Source organism: Limulus polyphemus, unplaced genomic scaffold (assembly GCF_000517525.1).
Source record: "Limulus polyphemus unplaced genomic scaffold, Limulus_polyphemus-2.1.2 Scaffold992, whole genome shotgun sequence".
Taxonomy (NCBI): domain Eukaryota; kingdom Metazoa; phylum Arthropoda; class Merostomata; order Xiphosura; family Limulidae; genus Limulus; species Limulus polyphemus.
This window is the reverse complement of record NW_013666602.1, coordinates 87150-108067: the sequence shown is the minus strand read 5'-3', so window position 1 is coordinate 108067 and position 20918 is coordinate 87150. Positions and strand designations below refer to the sequence as shown.

Sequence of the window (20918 nt, the reverse complement as noted above, 5' to 3'; positions counted from 1 at the left end):
ACTCCCTGTTCACAGTGTGGAGCCGAATGGAAGTCAGCGGAGACTGACATAAATGTTGAAAAAGACATCCAGATGGACAATATATTGTGTTGGAGTGAGAATAGATTTCTCAGCTCTGATAATAAAGCCTGCTTTAGTTGCTTTTGAAGGAAGAATCTGGGGGTGGTGTTCCACCAACTGACAAGGTGGTGCCAGCAGTAATCAGTCATCCATGTAATGATGTGTGCACAGGTCTAGGGAATGGAGGTGATGAGAAAAAGCTTGTATAATTTGGCAGAACACATATGGTGCTGATGCTAGTTCAAAGAGCAAAGTCCTGAACTGCAGCACCTGACCCTTGTACACAAAATGGAGATAATGGTGTGATGACCCCGCTATAGGAACGTGCAGAAAGTAGTCAGTGACATCGAACTTAATCACCCACAGTGCTGGCAAAAAATGCCAATGCAGAGTGAGGAATGATTCCATTGTAAACCCTTGGAGAATAGAGAAAGACTGCAGAACCAGATGCCAATTTTCTGTCTTCTTCGGCATAACAAACCCTGGTAGAATTTGGACAACTATCTGCACTGCCCAATAAATTTCTGATAGCCCTTGAATGAAGTTCTGAAATCTGAGGATTTGTGGGTTGGGAGGGATAATGGTGGTGGAAAAGTGAACTGAATGACTATTCCTGATGCAAGGATATGTAGTACCCATGGATCCATGGTAGAGGTTTTCCACACCTCCAGAAATTCTTGGAGCCGAGCCCCAACAGACCCTGAAGGCATAGAGCAATTACCACCGCCATTGGTGGTGTTTCAACTTCGTGGAGCAACCTCATGGATATGGGGTAGAATCTATTCTGGGTACCCATGGACCAAGGGGCTGATGTCAGGGGTCAGGACACTCTAATAAGGGTGGAACTGTGACCACCTCTAGGAGCCGAGGAAAGTCGAGAAGTCAACGATGACAGGGATGAATGCAGATGGGCGATATCAACCCTTGATTACGAAGACTTTGGAATGCCCACAAAAATCAAGGATCAAAGAAAGGGGACTTCATATAAGTCACAGAGGGTGGGAGCTGGTAGACAAATGCCCTCCAACAATGCATCTGTACTCAACAAATCCCAAGAACATACCAGCCAAGAGACTAGGGAAAGTGCAGAAGCTGACAATCTAACCAAGGTAGATGCTAACAAAAGTTGGAGGGATGATAAATATTGCAGCACTGTAGTTAGGGTCAGACAAATATTAGAAAATTGTTATCTGTTCTGGAACCCCACATTTCAAGGTATGGGTCTAATCTTTGAGAGTCCAAATATACATCCACCTAGCAGTGGTAAGCTAAAGCATGTTGTGGCGTAGTTGTCTCTTCACGTAACCGAGCAGTAAACCTCCCTGCATAAACCACAATATCAGAGGACTGAGGGAAAACTAAGTACTCACCCTCAGACCTTTCTGCCATCAAAGAAGGTGCAGACTCAAAATCAGCCTGGGAAAGACCCAAAACATCACACACACTCAAATTACCAACTTAAAAAAAGGATCCAGAGGTGGCTGATCCAAATCGGCCTCATGAGAAGCTAACAGAGTAAAGGAAGGTGCTGGAAAAAGGGAATCTAAATTATCTCCAGAATGTCCAGGATCGCCTGCAAATGTAGTCTCAGAACCCCCGAAGAACACCACTGGACTGAATATATGTCTCCATCTCACTATGAATAAGGTCATGGACAGCCTCAACTGAGAGTGATGACTGTTGAGTGATGCTAGATATCAGAGACAGGATAGGAGAGATCTGACTTGCCTCCATGCCAGAAACAGTAATCCAGGAATTCATGCCGTACATCAGCTTGCCAAACAAGTTTTATTTTTAATGAAAATCAAATAGGTAACATGAAGAATTCCCAAAGTATCTCCAATGTTTGTAGTAAAGTGTAACCTGTTAGTGAACACTTCGTTGAGAAAAAGTAATAATACAAGATAAATGAGAGGTGCTTATATACAGTACCAGGATAGAGGGTGCATTGATGTAGGTCGAGAGTGACACGATACAGATATTGCCAAAGGCAATTAAGTGGGAAATAAAAGACTGGAGCAAGTGAGAAAAAATCAGACCAATGCTTAGATTGGCAAAGGAAAAGAAAATCTAGCAATCGAGTAATAGCTATTGTGTGATAGGAGGTGTTTTTACCATAACAACTGTTGATGTAACAAATGGTTTATGTAAATAGTGTTCTGACCACTACTGTTTTTGCTGTGTTCCAGCTGGCCTGTTTAGCTCTGGGCTGAGTGAGGTGTGTTCTCAGCGATGGATATGATAAACATAGTGTGGTTGGAATAGTATTATTATACACTCTTTTAATTCTTAAAAACCAGTGATAATATGGTACAAACTAGAGATAAGCATATACTTTTCAAGTATATGCTTCCAAAGAAGTTTAAATTGTATAAGTTCTAATAATCTTCAATAAATGACAGCTACTACACACAGCTAATTTATATAGTCTTGACATTTTTGAAGAAAAGAGGATCTAAATTTACCATTTTTGAACAGTGTATTTTTTAACCTTTCTGACAATATTTTTGGTAAACAGATTTTAATTTCTAATTACATATTTTAAAAAGAATTCCATAATCACACACGTATACATGGGGGGTGGGGGTTGAGGCAAACCCCCTGTTTTTGTGATATAAAAAATTATGCTTATATATATATATATATATATATATATATATGTATAACATAGCTACCTATGGTATTTAGTAATATAATTTAACAATTAATAACTACTTTGCATGTAGATAGTACAGTACTTCACAATAACAAAACATACATATTTATGCTAATTTAAGGCTAGCTCACCATGTAGTGTTACAACAGAATGATAATTTGTTGACTTTTCATGGAATGTTTGTGGATTTTATGTGAACAGCCATGCAAGAGTTTAAGTTATATTTCTTGCAAAATTGTTTCCAGATTTAATCTCATAGCACATATTTTTTTTACAAATTTCCTAGAGGGCATACTCCCAGATCCTGTAACACTAACATGCTTTGCATGCTGATTGTGCCTCGCTCAATATGTGTTGACTTTTGATCTTATGAAGTAGAACCCCCTTTCGAACATTCTACATACAGGCTTGCCAAAATTCAAATTGAAAAATAAAGTAGGGTCTAATGACAAAACAATCAAAGTTGGTAATAACTTTCAAAAATTCAAAGAATAAAACCTAAATAACTCATAGGAAGAACTTTGCAATCTAAACAGTATTTTTTGTTTATGAATGAACAAATAGATATGTTTAGAAACCTTTTTTTTTTCAAGAAACACTACATTTCACCAGGTCAACACCTATGTGGCAAAATTTGAAATAAATTATAAAACAGTTCAAACAGCTACATTTTACATCATCAGTAATAATATTACATTATTAAACAACAATGAAATAGAAATAAATGATAGCTAAGGAATGTGGATAAACTTTTTTATTGTTTATAAAAAGATTCAAATTCTACTGAGAGTTTTATTTAAATCTGAATGTAATCCATCCCAACAGTTGAAAATTATGTTTATGGTCACCCTTAATTATTAAATGATTTAGTGAAAAAAATAAGAGCCAATGAATTTCACACTCCCATTTTCATAAGGATACTTTCATACGAAATTACTAAAATTTGAATTCATTGCATGATCCTAAATGAAAATGAGGGATCATAAAATTTTTTTCATGCAAGTAAAAAAAAAGATTTCTTGCTCTCAATGGGCTTTTCTAACTGAGAAAAATGTAATCAAATCTAAAGTTGAATCACAAAATTACTATCCTTCCCAAGTGATAAATTAAACATTATTATCCCTATAAAATCAATTGCAGGTTGAAGCGACAAATAAAATGAATTTAGAAAACCCATCCCTTTATTGTGTATTGCTGTACATACTTAAATTTTCACAAGTTATCCAAAAAGTTTGGTAAAAAAACTGTTAAAAAAGTGTGCTATTGATTTAAATGTCAGATTTTCTTTCCAAGCAAGAAAAAAAAAACAGCTTCTGTCATGAAAATAATACACCATGATGAGTGTACCAAATTAAATGTAGACTGCGACAGTTCTTACATAGAAGAAAATAACTTGAAAGAACATATGAAGGCTCTCACTCATACATTTCAATACATTTAACATAATCATTCCTTTGATTTTTCAAATGTTAATATCACTGACAAAGAAAACAATATAAATCACAGAAAATTAAAAAAGTACTCTTTATCAATATGCAAAAGCGTACCATTAATAAATATACAGATATATGTGATGTTAAAAAACACGCAAGTTCAAAAAGTCTTGATAGAAAAGAATAAAAACCCTATAACCCGAGTGCTTTCGAAAGGTGGACCTTTCTTCTTCAGGGACAAACTGGAAATGGTGGTGTAATCGAAAGACTGATATATGTAAAAGGGAGTTTAGTGATGTCATGAAGGTCATCTGGTTTTCCAGGAAATGTTTAGTCTATTTCTCTATGTACTGTTGTAAGCATTTCATTTCTGGTACAGTGTAGCCGATAGCGAGAGTGTATATGAAAAGGTGTTAGGGATATTTTACCTTAGAAATTGATAAATATATGTTTATTCGAAACTATATTTAAGTGTTTAAGTAAAATAAAGGTGACACCTGGAGACTGATTGAAAATTATATGTTATGCTAATCAATTTATAAAAACAGGTATGGAAAATTATCTTAAATAAATAGTAAGTTTTAGGAAATTCAGCATTCACATTGCATGAAAAATTATTTTTCTGACAAAGATGAAACCAATGAACAGAGATCACTGATTCCAGGATCTAGATTAATTCCAAAAGTTGGAACAGTGTTCAGATTAGCAATCCAATAAGCTTCTTTTATTTCTCTATCTGCTTTAGTTTTGAATCCTATTTCAGTGCAGATGAGAGTAACATCGTTAATGGAATGACCGGGTTGGTTAAGTGTTGAGCAAAGGGGAGATCTTTTTTCGGTGTTAATAGAAGATTTTATGGTTGTTGAAATGTCCTACATATTGGTAATTGCATTGAAAACTCCTACAACTGAATGATCGCCTTAAACAGATATTTACTGAAGTTCCCATTGTCTCCTTCCAAAAAAAGCAGAACTCTAAAAGATATCCTTGTTCACACAAAAGTGAATTACATCCCACCCAAAAATGTTGTCGTCCATGTAATAAAGCCCGTTGTCAAACCTGCAAGTTCATAAAAACCACTGACTCATTTTCTGACAAGCACAATCAAAGAAACTTTATAATATCTAAAGAAATCACTTGTGAAGCAAAAAACACCATTTACCTTATACAGTGTAAAAAATGCAATTACCAATATGTAGGACATACACAAATGCTCGGGTTAAAGGGTTTTTATTCATCCCTACCTCCTAATTTAATTTTTGCAGAGTTTAATGAAGTTTCAAAAGCTTTCTATGCACACATACTACTAATTTAGTTATGTGTATATATATATACATGTTTTTTATAATTCTTAAAGTTAAAAGTTGCTTTTATTCAACAATATATAAAAAACAATCATAAACTGTTGTTAAAGAGAAAGATTTAATTTCAGTCACATAGAATTAAGCTTCATATTTATAAGTATAATTACATCATTCATGTATATCATACTCAAGTACATTAATTTGTGTTATAATTATCAAACAATGTAATTAATTATTCATTACATAATAAATACAAAAATTATATGAAAAAGTTAATAATTCATTGTCATTTTATTTTGTAGGATGAAGGTATAGTTATGCAACTTCAGGATTTATAGTGGTCCATCATTGCTTATTTTGGGTATATGTCATTTAGGTTCATTTCACAAAACTAATGTGTTTTTTTTTTGTGTGTGGTATAATCTCCTTAACCTAAGAGTTACCAGTAGGGTCTGTATCGATCACATCAGATTTTTAAATATACTTTTTGAGGCTGTTTATGCACCAAAGAAGGATATGAATGATAAACTTAAGGAGGTTATAGATGATTCAGTGACAAGGAATGTGGATAGGATAGTCTGTGGGGTAAACAGGGATTACAGAAATAGGTTATGCTACCCAGGGGGAATGAGTGGAGGATATAACGAACAGAGCAAGAGATATAATAAAGAGGTCTAGCAATGATGCAGTTTTTGTTGTGCATGTAAGGGATAGGTATGTAGGGAAAGGTAAGTTAATTGATAAGTACAAGGGGTTGATAAAGGCATTTAAAGAAAAGAGCTGTGACTTAATTGTGTCAGGAATACCACTGAGAATTAATGGTGGGGATGAAGTTATAAATAGGTTACTAAGGCTAAATGCTAGGCTTAGGTTAGTATGTAAAGATGAGCAGACTGGCTGGTTGGACTTTTGGAATCAGTTCAGTGGAAGAAAGGAGCTTTTAGGAATGGATGGTTTAGATTTAAATAAGATAGGGTCTGGCTTGTTTTTATGGCTATTAACTCGGCTGTAAGGGAAGTTTTAGACTAGGACTATACAGTGATGAGGGCCAGGAAAAAATAAATGCACAGTTTAGCACAGTAAATGAATATAGAAGTGTAGGCTTAATTGTTACTATTGTAATATTAGAAGTATAAGAAATAAAATAGATGACTTTAGAGCACTGGTAGGAATGGAGGATTTTGATATAATGGGAATAACTGAAACATGGTTAAACGTAGATGATTTTGATGACAGAAATTTCTTTGAAATACAGCGTTACAGGCTATTTAATAGGGGGAAGAAGTGGCTTTATATGTAAAATATGAGTTATATCCTGTTGAAGTTGAGGATAAAAAAGATAATAACAAGGAGATTGAATCTATTTGGATTTCTGTTAGTGGATATAAACTAAAAGGCTTTTAGTGGGAATTTGTTACAGACCACCAAATGATACTGATGAAATTATTGAGAAACTTTACAATGAGATTACGATTTCAGCTGTTAATGAAGTGATATTTATGGCTGATTTTAATTTCAGGCATATAGATTGGGAAATGCTAGAGTCAAAGCATCAGGGAGAAAGGTTTTGGAAACTCTTCAATATGACTTTCTTTAACAATTGGTCAAGGAACCTACTAGAAACAATGCTATTTGAGAATTATTGTTAACTTCTAATATAGAAATAATTGAGAGGGTGGAAATTGGGGAAAATCTGAGTGCAAATGATCATTGCTTTATTAGGTTTGATGTTTTGCTGCATATGGAGATAAGGGATAATGATATTTTGGTTACAAGTTTCAAAAAGCAAATTTTAAAGGAATGTGACAAGAATTATTAGTTGTGAATTGGGCAGCTCAATTATTTGGAGACACTGATCAGATGTGAAAAATTTTTAAGATAAATTTTTAAATATTCAAGATAAACATATTCCTTATAGAAAAAAAAAGAAGGAACTGCAAGTACAAGACCGTGTTGGCTCACAAAGGGTATAAAGGATAAAATTAAAGAAAAGCACTGCAGATTTAAGAATTTTAAATTTACTGGTTTGAGAGATTTAGAAGATTTATAGATGATCAAGAAAACTGGTCAAACAGGAATCAGGACATCAGAAAGGATATATGAGAAAAGGTTGGCTGAAAATATAATAATTAGCAGTAAGGATTTCTTTAAATACATTAAGGGTAAACAAAATGTCAGGATGGGGATAGGACTTTTGAGGAAAGATAAAGGAAGGCTCATATCTGATGGTTAGGAGATGGCTAGGTTATATAATTCTGATTGTTCTTCAGTATTTACTAATGAAGATATAAGCAATATATAAGTTAGGGGGGATCTGATTGAGGTGTTTAATATTGTAAAGGGAATTGATAGTGTTGATGCATCATCTTTTTTGATATTTAACAATGAGAATAGTAGGACCAGTGGCCACAAATATAAATTTTGGCAAGGTAGGAGTCACCTTCAGCTAAGACATTTTCATTTTTCTAACAGGGTCATTGGCCTTTGGAATGGGTTGCCTTCAAATGTTTGGAGGCAGTAAGTTTAAATGAGTTTAAGAGAAAGCTTGATAAGCATATGATTGATAAGGGCTAGCTTTGAGGTGTTTCTTTTTATAGTTTTAGTTCAGTTTAGGGGATGTGACAGCCTTGATGGACGAATAGGCCCCTTGTTTTCCCTAAACATTATTTTATGTTAAAATTGCTGAAAATAATGTAATTCATTATATGGACTCCAATTTTAGTGAATGGCATGTAAACAAATCTAAATAATATGTTTTAGGGAAAGAATATGTAATGTAACTGATATTCAGTTTTAAAACTGCTAATTAAAATTAAATTATAATCAGAGCAAGCTACCTATTTAGAGCAAAACTGAAAATATCAACCTGGTAATGAGTATAGTTAATGAAATGCTTTATCAGTTGGGTACTCTTGCTGTTAATATTTTTGGCTAAAATCCCTATGATATCCTACAAGGTTTATCCAGCATAGGAGATTTAGGTTAGTCCTAAATAAATATGTTAAGCTAATAGTGAAAACAATCTTTATAATGATGTATATTACATATTATAGCCAATACTCTTAATGAAAGTAACAATAAAGAAATAATAGAGTATACTTTACTTATGGAACACACAAATGCTAATTATTGGCTCAAATATTGTCATATATTTATTTTTTGTTGAACATTGTAACATAAGTATAACTGCATATAAGCCAAACTTTCCACAACCTTCCCTAAAAATGTCTTGTGGCCAATGAAAACCCATTAAACATCTCCAACACTTTAGAGGAGAGTGGCACCTGAGACAGATTACTATGACACATGCTATTGCTTAGATGTGGAGTCAAGTAGCAGGACTTTACCAGTAGTACAGCCAAAAACTAATGTTTATGAAGATGCAAAATAATAAGAAATTAAGTTAATACCTGAATCATATAAGAAATACAATATTGGTTCTGTAATGAATATATAAAATGTTAAATATGTGTAAAAATTACTTCTACTTTAACAAACCTATGTCATTTAAAAAAAAAAACATTGAGCAGACAAAAAGAAGCAATAAATAAAAGTTATATTTTCTGTAAAAGTAGAAATGTAAAGTGATAAGCCTCAAGAAAATCCAGTAGTAATAATAAAATGTAGGATACAGAGCATTTATTTACCAGAATTATTAAAGAGTCTTGAAACTTGATGAAATTCTTTTAATTTTATCAATAGGAAGACTAGTGTAAAGATTACTGAAATCAAAAGTTTCTATTGTTTTAGCCTAAAAGCCTTTAATTTTCTCATTACATTCATGGAGTTACTGATGATAATGAGCTAGTTAATGCCAGTTCTTTCTCTGTTAATATTACAGTATTTTTGTATATCCTCTTTAATGTATGTCAGACTATTTCTATTGACTAATTCTTAGTCATATTTTTTTAGCTCCAAAGCTAAACCTGTATTTGAATCACTGTAGTATTTTATATAGTTTTGGAATCCAGAATAATTTAAGTATCACATTATGAGATTAATCAGAAAGTACTCCAATGTCTGATAAAATGATAATGTGTTTCTGTATTATATGGTAAATATAATTCAGTTTGATGCTCATAGTCTGATTTTTCTGATGCATTAGTTTTAATTCGTACTTGTTGCATGAGTGATATTGTATTAGAAAGTTTCCTTTACTGACACAAAACAATAATTTATCAAAATTATTATAATACCTTGAAATTGTTGATGAGAGATATTTTTTTAAATTTGATCTGTAAGAAAAACTAGTGTAAAGATCTGAAATCAAATATTTCTATTGTTACAGCTTAAGCCTTTAATTTTCTCATTACATTCGCTAGAATTACCATTGATAATTAACAGATTAATTCTCTGATAACATTACAGTATTTTTTTTATGCTGTATATTTCAGACCATTACCTGTTAGAATTAACAAATCCTTAGTTGTAGCTTTTATAGCCATAGCAACTATGTACGTGCAGTTAACGTAAAATTAATTTGTTTCACATTAGATATTATATTATTTATCGGTTTGAAATCTTGTCGTTTTGCAAAGATAAACGTATTGAACTCCATGAACTTTTAGCTTGAATCTGATAGCTATCAAAACGAGGCTGTCTTGGACATATATTGGTTAGGATTTATGGGTTGTCACGTTTGATAAATTACACTGTTGGCTTGTTGATTTGCAAGTTTTTTACATAAAGAATGTGAAACATATTGTTCATTGTTTTTAAGAAATGCCAACCATGTATTTTGGACTTCTTGCATAGTTGCACGTTGATCATGAGTATTCAACAGTGGTATAAGTCCAGAGAAAATCTCATTCAAGATCGATAATAACCTGCATAGCTCACCAGAAAAAGTAAATTCTTATTAAACTTTAAAATTGACCTTTTACCAAGTTTGGTTTGAAACTTGTAGTGTTTTTTTTTATATTTATTTTCGTTTTAACTGCTTTTGAAAAATATAACTTCATTTAATAATTTAAAATGAAATTCTACCAAGTTTAATCCTAACAAGTTAGATTAGTTTTTGTTGAAATATTTTTCATTTCTTAATACATAGATTTATTTTTATTCTGAATTCAGGTTTGAATAAAAACTAATTATTTAACATTAAATTTGGATTGTATCAATTGTAGAACTTGTTTAGTGATTAATTTAAATCTTGGAATTAGATTAGAAAACAAGTAACATTTTAATCATTCTGAATTTTTATTTTAAAAAATTAAAAAAGTAAAAGTTAAAGAGAAAAATATTAATAAAAAAGGTGAAAGTTCAACAGGTTAATACCTAAACACCTGAAAATATCAACATTATTATGTATTTCAAAGAAGTACTAAAGGTGATTGTTTTGATTGAAGTTATTATGCATAATTAGTCAGAAGTAGCGACTTTCTGTAATCACACATCTGTAGCTGAATTGTTTGATGTTGGGCCCTTCCGTCAAAAAACATCAAGTGTTTGCTGTGTTCTGCAGTCATCTGACTTCTTGAGTTTAGAATGTGCTTATGGAACTTTCTTATCAGCATTCAAAATGATGGAAAGTCCTATAATAAAATGTAATATTTTCAATTTTCTTTCATACAGTATTTTACAACAAACTTTTGTTCATTTCACAATCAAATTTTATGAACTTATTTAACCCAAAACTTTATACTATTTAACCATTTTGTAAGTTCATTCGAAGTTTCATGCAATTTGGTTTAGTATTTTCACTGTAAGAAGAAAAATAATGTAGAGAAATCAGTTACACCCTCCCAGTTTGTAAAGGGTCAAGACACATTTTATTATTGAGTCCCTTTCCTATATTTTTTCCCATCCAATTAATTTATGTTCATGATGCAGATCCTTACATTAATGTGACCACTAAGTTACAATCCCACAGAATGTCTTAATTCAGAACTCTTACTACTAAAGCAGAAACAGTAAAAAAAACAGATAACATGGTTTATTCAAAAACTGTGGACACACTGATACAAAACTTATGTTAAGAAACAAAAATTGTATAAAACACTGGTATTAAAAAGATGCCAGTAAAATTTCTGGCCGTTGTTGTTTTTAATTTTTTTTTCTTTTATCCTAGCTTTTAGACCAATGTTTCCATAACTTTTAAATAAATCCAGTATCACTTTTTATAGTTGCTAATATGTTTTATATACCATGTTCCACAGATTTTTATGTACATGTTTCTTTAATTTTTAGTTTTAATGTGTAATATTTGATCATTAATTCCTTGTTATAAAACTAGACTTTTCTGTTTTATTTTTAAGTATTTTGCTTATCATCTGTAAGTAAAGTTTTAGAACATATACAGTTTTTATGTATTATGTCACTGTTCTGAGGCACCAGACTTTTAAGTTGCATTGACCATGTTCTGCATGTGATAATGAGAACGTACTTTATGATCTTTTTATGCCTTCTTTTGAAGAGACACACTTCAATGTGGCACACATATGAAGGACATTTGATTACAAAACTGAACATAATGTGACCACAACTGTTATGGTGTTTTTAATTTTAAAAACAGCACTTCTGAACCAATCTTTTAAACTTTCTGTAAGTTTTACTTTTTAGAGATGTCTTTTGTGCAATTTTGTTTTTAGTATTGTATTTTAGATAATGAAAATTTTAACAGATTGTCAATATTATTTCTTTAAATTGACAACTACCTGAAGTCACATGCTATTTATGTTATTATTTATAACCTATTTTATTTATGTGATTACTTATAAATAAAAATAGTTTGTATTTAAGTAATTATAAAAATATATAAAATAAAGATTTGTTAAGTTTACATTTTAAGTCATAATGGTTTGATGCCACTAAAATTTAGGGAAAATAATACAAAAATGTTAGTAAGCAGGATTACTTGTAATAGAAAAACTAGTTTTATGTGCATTAGTATATTTTTGAAGAATCTGTATAAAGTATTATTCATAATGTCGTAACTTCTAGGCAAAATAGGGTTTTTATCAAAAACATAAAAGCTGATAATCAAACATCAAAATTTTAATTTACCTTGCGATTAACAATGACCTATTTGTGCATTGAATTCATGTAGAATCATTAAGAGTACTTAGAAACAAGCTTAGTTTTTATTCTTTATATGTAATGATTAAAATATGAATAGTCATAATCCTCATTTACTGGATTTGGTGTTTAAAAAACTAAAATTATGAGTGACTTTATTCTTACCTATTTCATTATGTGCTAGGTAGGAGCTGTGGTTGTGGGGTTTGATCAACATGTAAGCTATCCTAAGCTAGTCAAAGCTGCCAGTTACCTCAAGAATCCTGATTGTATATTTATAGCCACCAATGCTGATGAGAAGTTCCCAACAGAGATGAAGCATTTAGTGATTCCTGGTTAGAAAACTTGCTTATTATGCTTCTTCTAAATTTTCATGAAAAACTAACATATCTATATGCTTAATTAATAGATTTTAATATCAACTATTCATTTTATTTTTTTCATTGGCATTTGGCCCAACTCAATTGTGAAAATATTTAAGAAAAATTTTATTTGTTGTCATCTAAATTCTGAATAGCTTTGCCCACTAATTTTGTGGTCATGTTTATCTTTGTTTTGTATACTTGTTTAAAAGCAATCTCATTTACACAGGGTTAAAAGTAACTGACTAAAAGTATAGATTTGTAAATTTTTAGTTTGTCCCTAATTCTTAAACTTGCCACATGTTGATTGCAAAATAAATGAAAATATTTAGAAAAGGTACATCTAAAGAAATTTATGTTGGCAATTTAAAAATTAATCAGTACAAAAATAATTTATTCTTTTATGAGTGATGCTTTATTGAGATTGACACTTAAGTATATTTTTTTTGTTAGTAGAAATCAATCTTTATCATCAATCCCAAAAAACTTGATAAAAGCAATAAAGTAGAATATTTATGTCTTAATCTGTTATTATCATATCCCATTGTCTTTAAGTTGTATTTTACCAAAAATTTCTAGATTATGTATTATAAGATTTTTCACGTTATATTATTATACTTCTTCATATTTTGACCTTTGTTTCTCTGTCATGATTGTACTTACAAATGTATTTTTATTTTAAATTTTCAGTTTAGGTTATTACATGTAATGGTTGAGTACTTGTTTTCATTTATTTGAGTTTATATCTGCTTTAAATTTGTGTGCCTTCATTACTTTTTAAATATAGAGTCATCTAGTTGCAGTTTGTGCAAGTCAGTCTCAATAAGTTGATCTCTATTGTTTTGCAGGAACAGGAACCTTTGTTCGAGCTGTAGAAACTGTGTCTGGAAGGGCTCCTATTATTCTTGGAAAACCAGAGAAGTTTATGTATGACTGCATTAAATATGAATTTCCAGATTTAGATCCATCAAAAGCCATTATGATTGGAGACCGGTAGGTATTTTTACTTAATTTGGGGTTTGTAACGTACATGTAGGTCAACTTGTTATTTACATTTGGTTGACTTTTATAAATTTGGCTTTTTTTGTCAATTATCTAAAATCAGCTTCATAACCTTTAAGATCGCTACTAAGGTAGGATGTATTTAAAAAGAAAAATCAAACAAGATAAAAATCTATTTATGCAGAAAAGTTTGAAACTTTCCCAAATTAATGGATGCTCAGGTCACTCAGAGTGCATACTTATAAACAAATTTTCAAAATGTTATTAAAAAATCTAATTCTAATTATATATAACCACTTCCTTACTCAAATATATTTCAGAATCGATATTTTAATATTATGTTCATAATATTACTTCTTAATTAAAATTTAAAAAAATATTCAAACTTTCATTCGGGTGTGTCTGAACTGTTAACATTGCACTTTAGTTGCTGGCTTCTGGGCTTACATTTATTTTTCCCAGTCAAATATCGATATTTTTTATTAGCTTGACACTTATTTTATGACTAGTGAAAGTACTAGCTTTGCTCCGGTTATTAGGTTGATAGCGTGTGTATTCTGAACCCATTTTAGCATAAAAGTATAACTTGTATACTTTTGTTGCTAAGCAACATGACATAAAAGCCATTGTTGGAATGCATTGTCACCAAAACACACTGGATTTTCTATATATTAAAAGTTGTTATATAAGGAACCACTTCTATGTGTTTTTTTGCTATCTTGCCTCATTAAAAAGATGTGCATGCATGCAAGCACATATGTGAATAAGTAATACCCAGGTGCACACCCTCAGCGTCCACTTAGTATGGGTGCAAAATTTCAGGTATCTGGGTTCTTTTCTCTTGGAGCTACGGTGGTCACACACATGCCCTTTTATTATTATAGATTATACACTTTCTGTTAATCCAACTGTAAATTATTGATTAAAACCATGGTTATTGCACTTGTTCTCATCTTTGAATCTAAATATTAATACTTCTCTGTGCAATTTAATTATGCTTTTGAAAATAGTGAGGTTCAGTGCAGTCAAGGGTAATGAAGAAACCTCAAGATCAAGTTTTGAAGTACTATCTTTTAATTAGAGACTTGAGATTTTTTTTATAATTGCCAATGATGATTTTTTCATCATTATTTCTTTTTGGAAGCTACAGGAATATTTTCTCTTGACAAAACATCAGGTAAGGATAGAAATTTTGGAAGTATGCAACGGCAGACTCTGGACGATACAAAACATTGTATCAACTGTCAGATTTGCTATATTACTAAGCACAGGAAGTCACTTGTAATTGTTGAAACATTAATGTAGCAAGCAACAAGATAAATATTTTATTCTATAACAAATTAAGCTATTTTGTTGCTATTTATTTTGAAGATGGTTGTAGAAAAGCAATTAAAAGATTGTTAGAAATACTGAAACTATTGGTATAGAAAAACCTTACATACTTCATTTTATCATCTATAAACCCATTTTATGAATCTTAAAAATATAGATGTGTCAGTGTATTTTTGCCAAAACCAAATAAATATTAGTGTCATCCTTGAGAATCCTTTTCACTGAAGCATTTATAATCATCATCATAGAAGCTGTGCAGCAGAGGTTCATACATTTTCCCAACCTATGACCCACTTGAGTAGCCAGGCAGTTTTCTTGGACCCCTTCTTAACTGTGGTGGTGATGGTTATTTCCCTAGTTTAGTACAATCAAGTTTAGTAATATAAAATTTCCTAAGATTGTTTTTTTTATACATAGTTTTATATTTTACTGTGTCTTGTTCTGCGACCCACAGTTTGGGAACTGCTTCTGCAGAGAAAAAGATTTGTAGGATAGAGATGAATGGTTATCAGAAATAGTTACTTTACACAATTGAAATCTACTTAGCTTATGTTCTGTAAATAAAAATAAAATGAAAAAAATAGGCAAATGTGATAACCTGAGGTGGTAATAAGCATATATTTGTAAATTCTGCTAAAATTCCAAACAATGATGTTTTTGCCCAAAGAAAAAAAAAAGCTTTTTCAGAAAAACACAGATCAAACCAAAAGAAATAAAGATTCTTTTTGACTATATTGTATTTTATTATGTGTACATGAGACTTCCTGCCCTTGCACACTGTATTCTTTTTCCCACTTGTGCCTAGGTTAACCCAGAGCTTGTAAAATAAGACAGTTTCCAAATAGTATTGGTATTTCTAATTAGAAGTACTTCCTTAAAATAAAAAAATATCTATGATGATAATATGTGAAAAATGTAATGACTTTTACAAACCAAACAAATATATCAATTTTACTTTTTAAACTTGGCATGTGTTTATGCAGTAACATTAGTGGGAACAAAATTCTAATTACCTGAACTTTTACATTTTGTACTTTAATATGGATTTTAAGGTGAATTAGTACTTTTTTTTCTTAATTTGAACTATGAAATGAAGTGCAAAGTAGAAACACTAGGTATTTAGCATTTAGTTTTGTTAATTCCAAGTCAGATAAGTTTTAAAAAAGTATTGTGAATATAAAAGAAAGTTGCTTTATAAACTTCCATGTTTATCCATTGAATAAAACTTTTTTGAGAGTATGTTTGTATTTGTAAAATAAATGTTGATGATGTGATGAAAATAGTTATAAACAAACATATATTTGGGAATTATTATAACGGTATCCAAAAAAGTGGAAAACATGCAATTATTACAAATGATTTCTAAAATATTTAAAAATATTTTATATCCATATTTATTTGAATACATTTAAATGAAAGTACAAAATATTTTCATTTTCTTATCCAGAAAGGTCCATTTATTGAGTAAAATCCTCATAATTCCCTACTTTTTACAAATTTAATTTAAATTAATAAAGTTAGGTTGTATTAAATTAATGGTGTTATGGATAGGTACATTTACTTTTGACCTACATGTTTCCTTTCAGGCACATTATGCTACTATATTACTAGGAAAAATAAAATTATTTTATGAAAATTTTATATTTCAATGTATCTAAAAACGTTTATGAATTTCTCTGAATATAAATGATAGACCAACATGTACTTTGCTTGAAGATATAAAACTTCATTTTTCTAGGCTTAACACTGACATCCTTCTAGGGAAGACCACTGGATTGCGAACATTGCTGGTTTTGACAGGTATCAGTGATCTTAATGAAGTTGAAAGATGCAGTAATAGCGACTGTGAGAATGATCAAAAGATGGTTCCTGATTATTATCTCCCAAGCTTAGCTGACCTGGGACAAATGATGGGAGTATTCTGATAAAATGTTCGAGTAGCAAATGTGACTTTTTTGCTGCCAAGTTGATCTACATTACACTGTAGTTTTTACCTTCTTTTTTCTATTTATCTGGAAGGTATTTTTTGCTGTTACTGTTTAATAGCATTATGATTTCATCACAAGTTTATTATCAGCAGTAAATCACCTAAATTATTAAACATATCTGTATACAGTGATGTTTTTGTTAGCCTATTAAAATATATTATACCTCCTTAAAGTGCAGGGAAGTATAGGTCTTTCGTGGGCAAATTAAAGTTTACCATAGCACATCAGTCATGTGTTTAGTGTGTAGTTATATCAACTTTATTGTGATAGTGAAAATACTAGTGTTTTATAGAGAACATGCTATTTAATTTATAGGCCAGATGCATGACTGTTCCGATTTCATCATAAGCTAAAGTTATGAAATATATAAATATGTTGAAATAAAACGCATGAATTCTAAAAAAAATCTTTGCAACTGGTATTTCTTATTTACATCAAATGACTGTAGAAATCAAGTTTGACCTAATAGTGTTACATTTAGGTTTTATAAGAAGTTTATAGCACATTTAATATTTCAATTAATAAAACAAAAGAAAATGACAGTGATGTAGCTCCACCAACTTCACAGGATTATAGTGTATAAACACACACATTATTCACTCAACTCATCAGTTAGACAAAATACAAAACCCTGTAACTTGAGCACTTTTGAAAGGGCTTGGGTTACAGGGTTTTATCTTTCAATTTTTGGACCTACATGCTTTCCTATCACCTTAACCCAACTTTTACCAAGTGTTAAAGAATACCCAAGGTATGAAAAAAAAAGCATTCCACAAAGGTTTTCAAATTCTGACAAACATGACATCACAAATTTATAGCCATTAAAATGTTTTATTTAAAAATTAAACAGTTTTTTATTAAATATAAATACTGATGTAACTCAAGTTTCTTTTACTTTATTAATATGAGATCAGAAAGTTTACACTTATATTAATTTAGGTTGTGAAGATAACATTTTTCATTCATTATATGCTTAAATACAATTTTTTTATTCCTGTTAATTATAATTTAAGCAAGCATTTTTTAAACTATTTTTTTTACCACTAACAAATTCACATCATTGAGGGATTCACTCCTTACAAAACTATCAATATTTGTTTGGAAGCTTTAATAGCATATTTTAATTTTACACATGTCCTAATTCTATAGCATATTGTTTAATATCTCTTAATGTCATTTCAGTCCACAGAAAGATCCAGTGTGACTTTTATGCTTGTTTTACATTAATTCATCATAGAAACTTGTTTGTCATAACATTTAATTCAGCCAAAGATGAGTCTGGTTACACAGGTGCATGAACTAAAAGGATACAATTAATACAAGGTCAAACAGTTCTGAAGTTACATTTTAATTGAGTAAGCACAGCCCACTACAAAACTTAACTAACAAGCCTAATATGGTTTGATTATTCTACTAAGAATATTAGATAACCGATTATACATTGACTGAAATACTGCTTGCTAAGAGTACTTCACATTTGTGCATTAAAGTTGTCATTGAACCTGTAATTCTGAAGAATCAAGTTATATTTTAAAACTGATTTTTCTTAAGTTAATACCTTTCAAGTCACCAAGTATGTTTGTTTGAAATCCTACAATCTACTAAATATACCATAAAATTTTAAATAAGAGTGTGTTGTTTATATTTTGTAATTTATAAAATTATGATTATGATGAACTAATAAAATATTCAAATCAAACTGCCAAGGAGGTACAATTTGTATAGTTTGTAATGTTTTTTAAACCTTTAAGAAACCTGTAACACAAAATAATGGAGACATTCTTTTAAAATATTATTGTGCTGCTTTTATTCAAAGCACTAGTGTATAAACTAGAAGCACTACAAAGTTGAAAGTGCACAATAATTTATTAAAAATGACACCAGGCTTGTTGCACAAGTTTACACTTAGGTGTAACTTCCATGCAATCATCATCAGGTTTATTGTGAACTTTAAACATTGTCTTGCTTACTTTATGCATAAGACCCATCTTTTATCATATTCACTAGTCTATAATTATGTTTAATTAATATATAATACAATACACATAATTTAAGTTTTATCACTTCCTAATTATAATTATTGTAAGAAATTCACATGACATAGTTGGAAAAACAATCACACTTTATTACTTTAAATATAAGTGAATGTTTTTGTATTTTTCTCATAAATAACCTACTTTATAATAACATAAAACATGTTTATCAGTACAAGGCTGAAAAAAAAGTAAAGAAAAACACACAAGTGCTATCTTACAAAGTGGATTTACTGAGTACTTGGGTTTCAACTGCAAGAATCTATAAAAACAAACAAATTTACTATCCCCCTCAATTGAAGACAACAGTTTTAGACCAGCATCTAAGTGAACCAAGTTTTTATTTCAGAAACTTTACATAAGTGCTGCAGTGAAATGAAAGGTACAGCCTAGTTGTAATAAAAATTGGAATGGTCATGCCTCATGAAAAACGTTTTGAATAACATCACTTTGTAATCATATTACCAATTAAAATAAGTCTAATCAATTTCTAACCTCCTAAAATTCAGTTACCACCAGCTGAAACATTTTAGTACACTGCACAAACAATGTTGATTTAACAGTATTACAAAATTACAAGCTGAAATTTAGTACACAAAACAGATTTCTAAGACATGCCAGAAATATCATTAGATTCCCTAGGTGGCAGTAAAACTGCGAGCATACTGTGTTTTACAAGTTGCTGTTGACATAATTGTCTAAAGTCAGCTCCTGGGATACCTTTTCAAGTAAGATGTTCTTTTTTACAAATAAAGACAAAGATGTAGAGAAAGATATCCTGAAAAAGCTGATACTTATTAGTAATGTTCTCATTCTTGCTCCTCTCCAAGATTATGCTTTACTTTAGAGAAATCAAAATCTTCTCCAGTTCCTCTGCGAAAAATATCCAAAACATCCAAGCATGTGGTCTCAAAGTGAGTTGTTGCATCAAAAGTCTCTGAGATGAATACCTAAAAAAATTACCCAAAATCAGACTTAACATCTGTCCAAATATTAGTTTTTCAAAAAACTAATTCAACTATCAATATCAAAGCTAATTTCACATTGGAAAACTTAACAAAAATAACAACATCTCACAACATACTAACTTTTTAACACTGATGGGACAGTTTTTAAGACTGCTGTACACAAGAGTATTAATTAGTATGTCAAGTATTTTGTTTCCAATTTTAATGATTTGGTTTCCAACCTGGAGGTTTACCAAACACAACAGGACTACCATGCAAGGTTAGGTGATTTCAGTCAATGCACTTTAATGGCCCAAACCTGCAATTTCTTCACTGTGATTTATATGCTGTTGATATATAAATGTGTGTGTATATATGCAAGCATGGGGCACAGACTGTATAATGTGCATGAAGTGGAGGCTTCAGGCCAAAACAATTGGAGGCCAATGACCTGACTCGTTTATAAAATGTATTTGATCTCGACCATAAAAACTGAAGATTACCTTTACCAATTAGACAACACTGTTTAAAGAGCTCATCATATAAAGTAAGGATTTTATGCAGTTTTTATATAAAAAAATACATATTACATTGAAGTTATAAAAAGGGAAAAAATATTATAAGTGCATATTTTTTACTTCAGGATGCAAAATATCAGAAGTGAAATACATTATAATTTGATATTAGCAACACTTTGTTACAAAGCTTTTTCTTGTTTTCCTATACCAATAAACATTTTTATTACACACACACACAATTTAAAATATATTTTAATCCTGCATTT

At 30.6% G+C, this 20918-nt stretch overlaps 2 protein-coding genes across 2 annotated transcripts in view; one reads left to right on the top strand and one right to left on the bottom strand.

The window, feature by feature from the left end:
* Positions 1-20918, bottom strand: part of LOC106461581 (vacuolar protein sorting-associated protein 13C-like) — a 219273-nt gene that overhangs the window by 122544 nt on the left and 75811 nt on the right. The gene's annotated exons all lie outside the window — the stretch shown is intronic.
* LOC111086287 (glycerol-3-phosphate phosphatase-like) lies at positions 12626-18453 on the top strand. The gene is made up of 3 exons (XM_022388592.1): positions 12626-12805; positions 13681-13825; positions 16905-18453. The coding sequence occupies exons 1-3, from the start codon at positions 12784-12786 to the stop codon at positions 17089-17091; spliced, it is 354 nt and encodes a 117-aa protein (XP_022244300.1). The 5' UTR covers positions 12626-12783; the 3' UTR covers positions 17092-18453.

What these genes read in the sequence shown, in the direction of transcription:
- LOC111086287 (XM_022388592.1), top strand. Translation starts at nt 12,784, where the DNA reads ATGAAGCATTTAGTGATTCCTG. An exon ending in GAAGCATTTAGTGATTCCTG is followed by an intron (nt 12,806 to 13,680) that starts GTTAGAAAACTT and finishes ATTGTTTTGCAG; the next exon opens with GAACAGGAACCTTTGTTCGA. An exon ending in GCCATTATGATTGGAGACCG is followed by an intron (nt 13,826 to 16,904) that starts GTAGGTATTTTT and finishes TCATTTTTCTAG; the next exon opens with GCTTAACACTGACATCCTTC.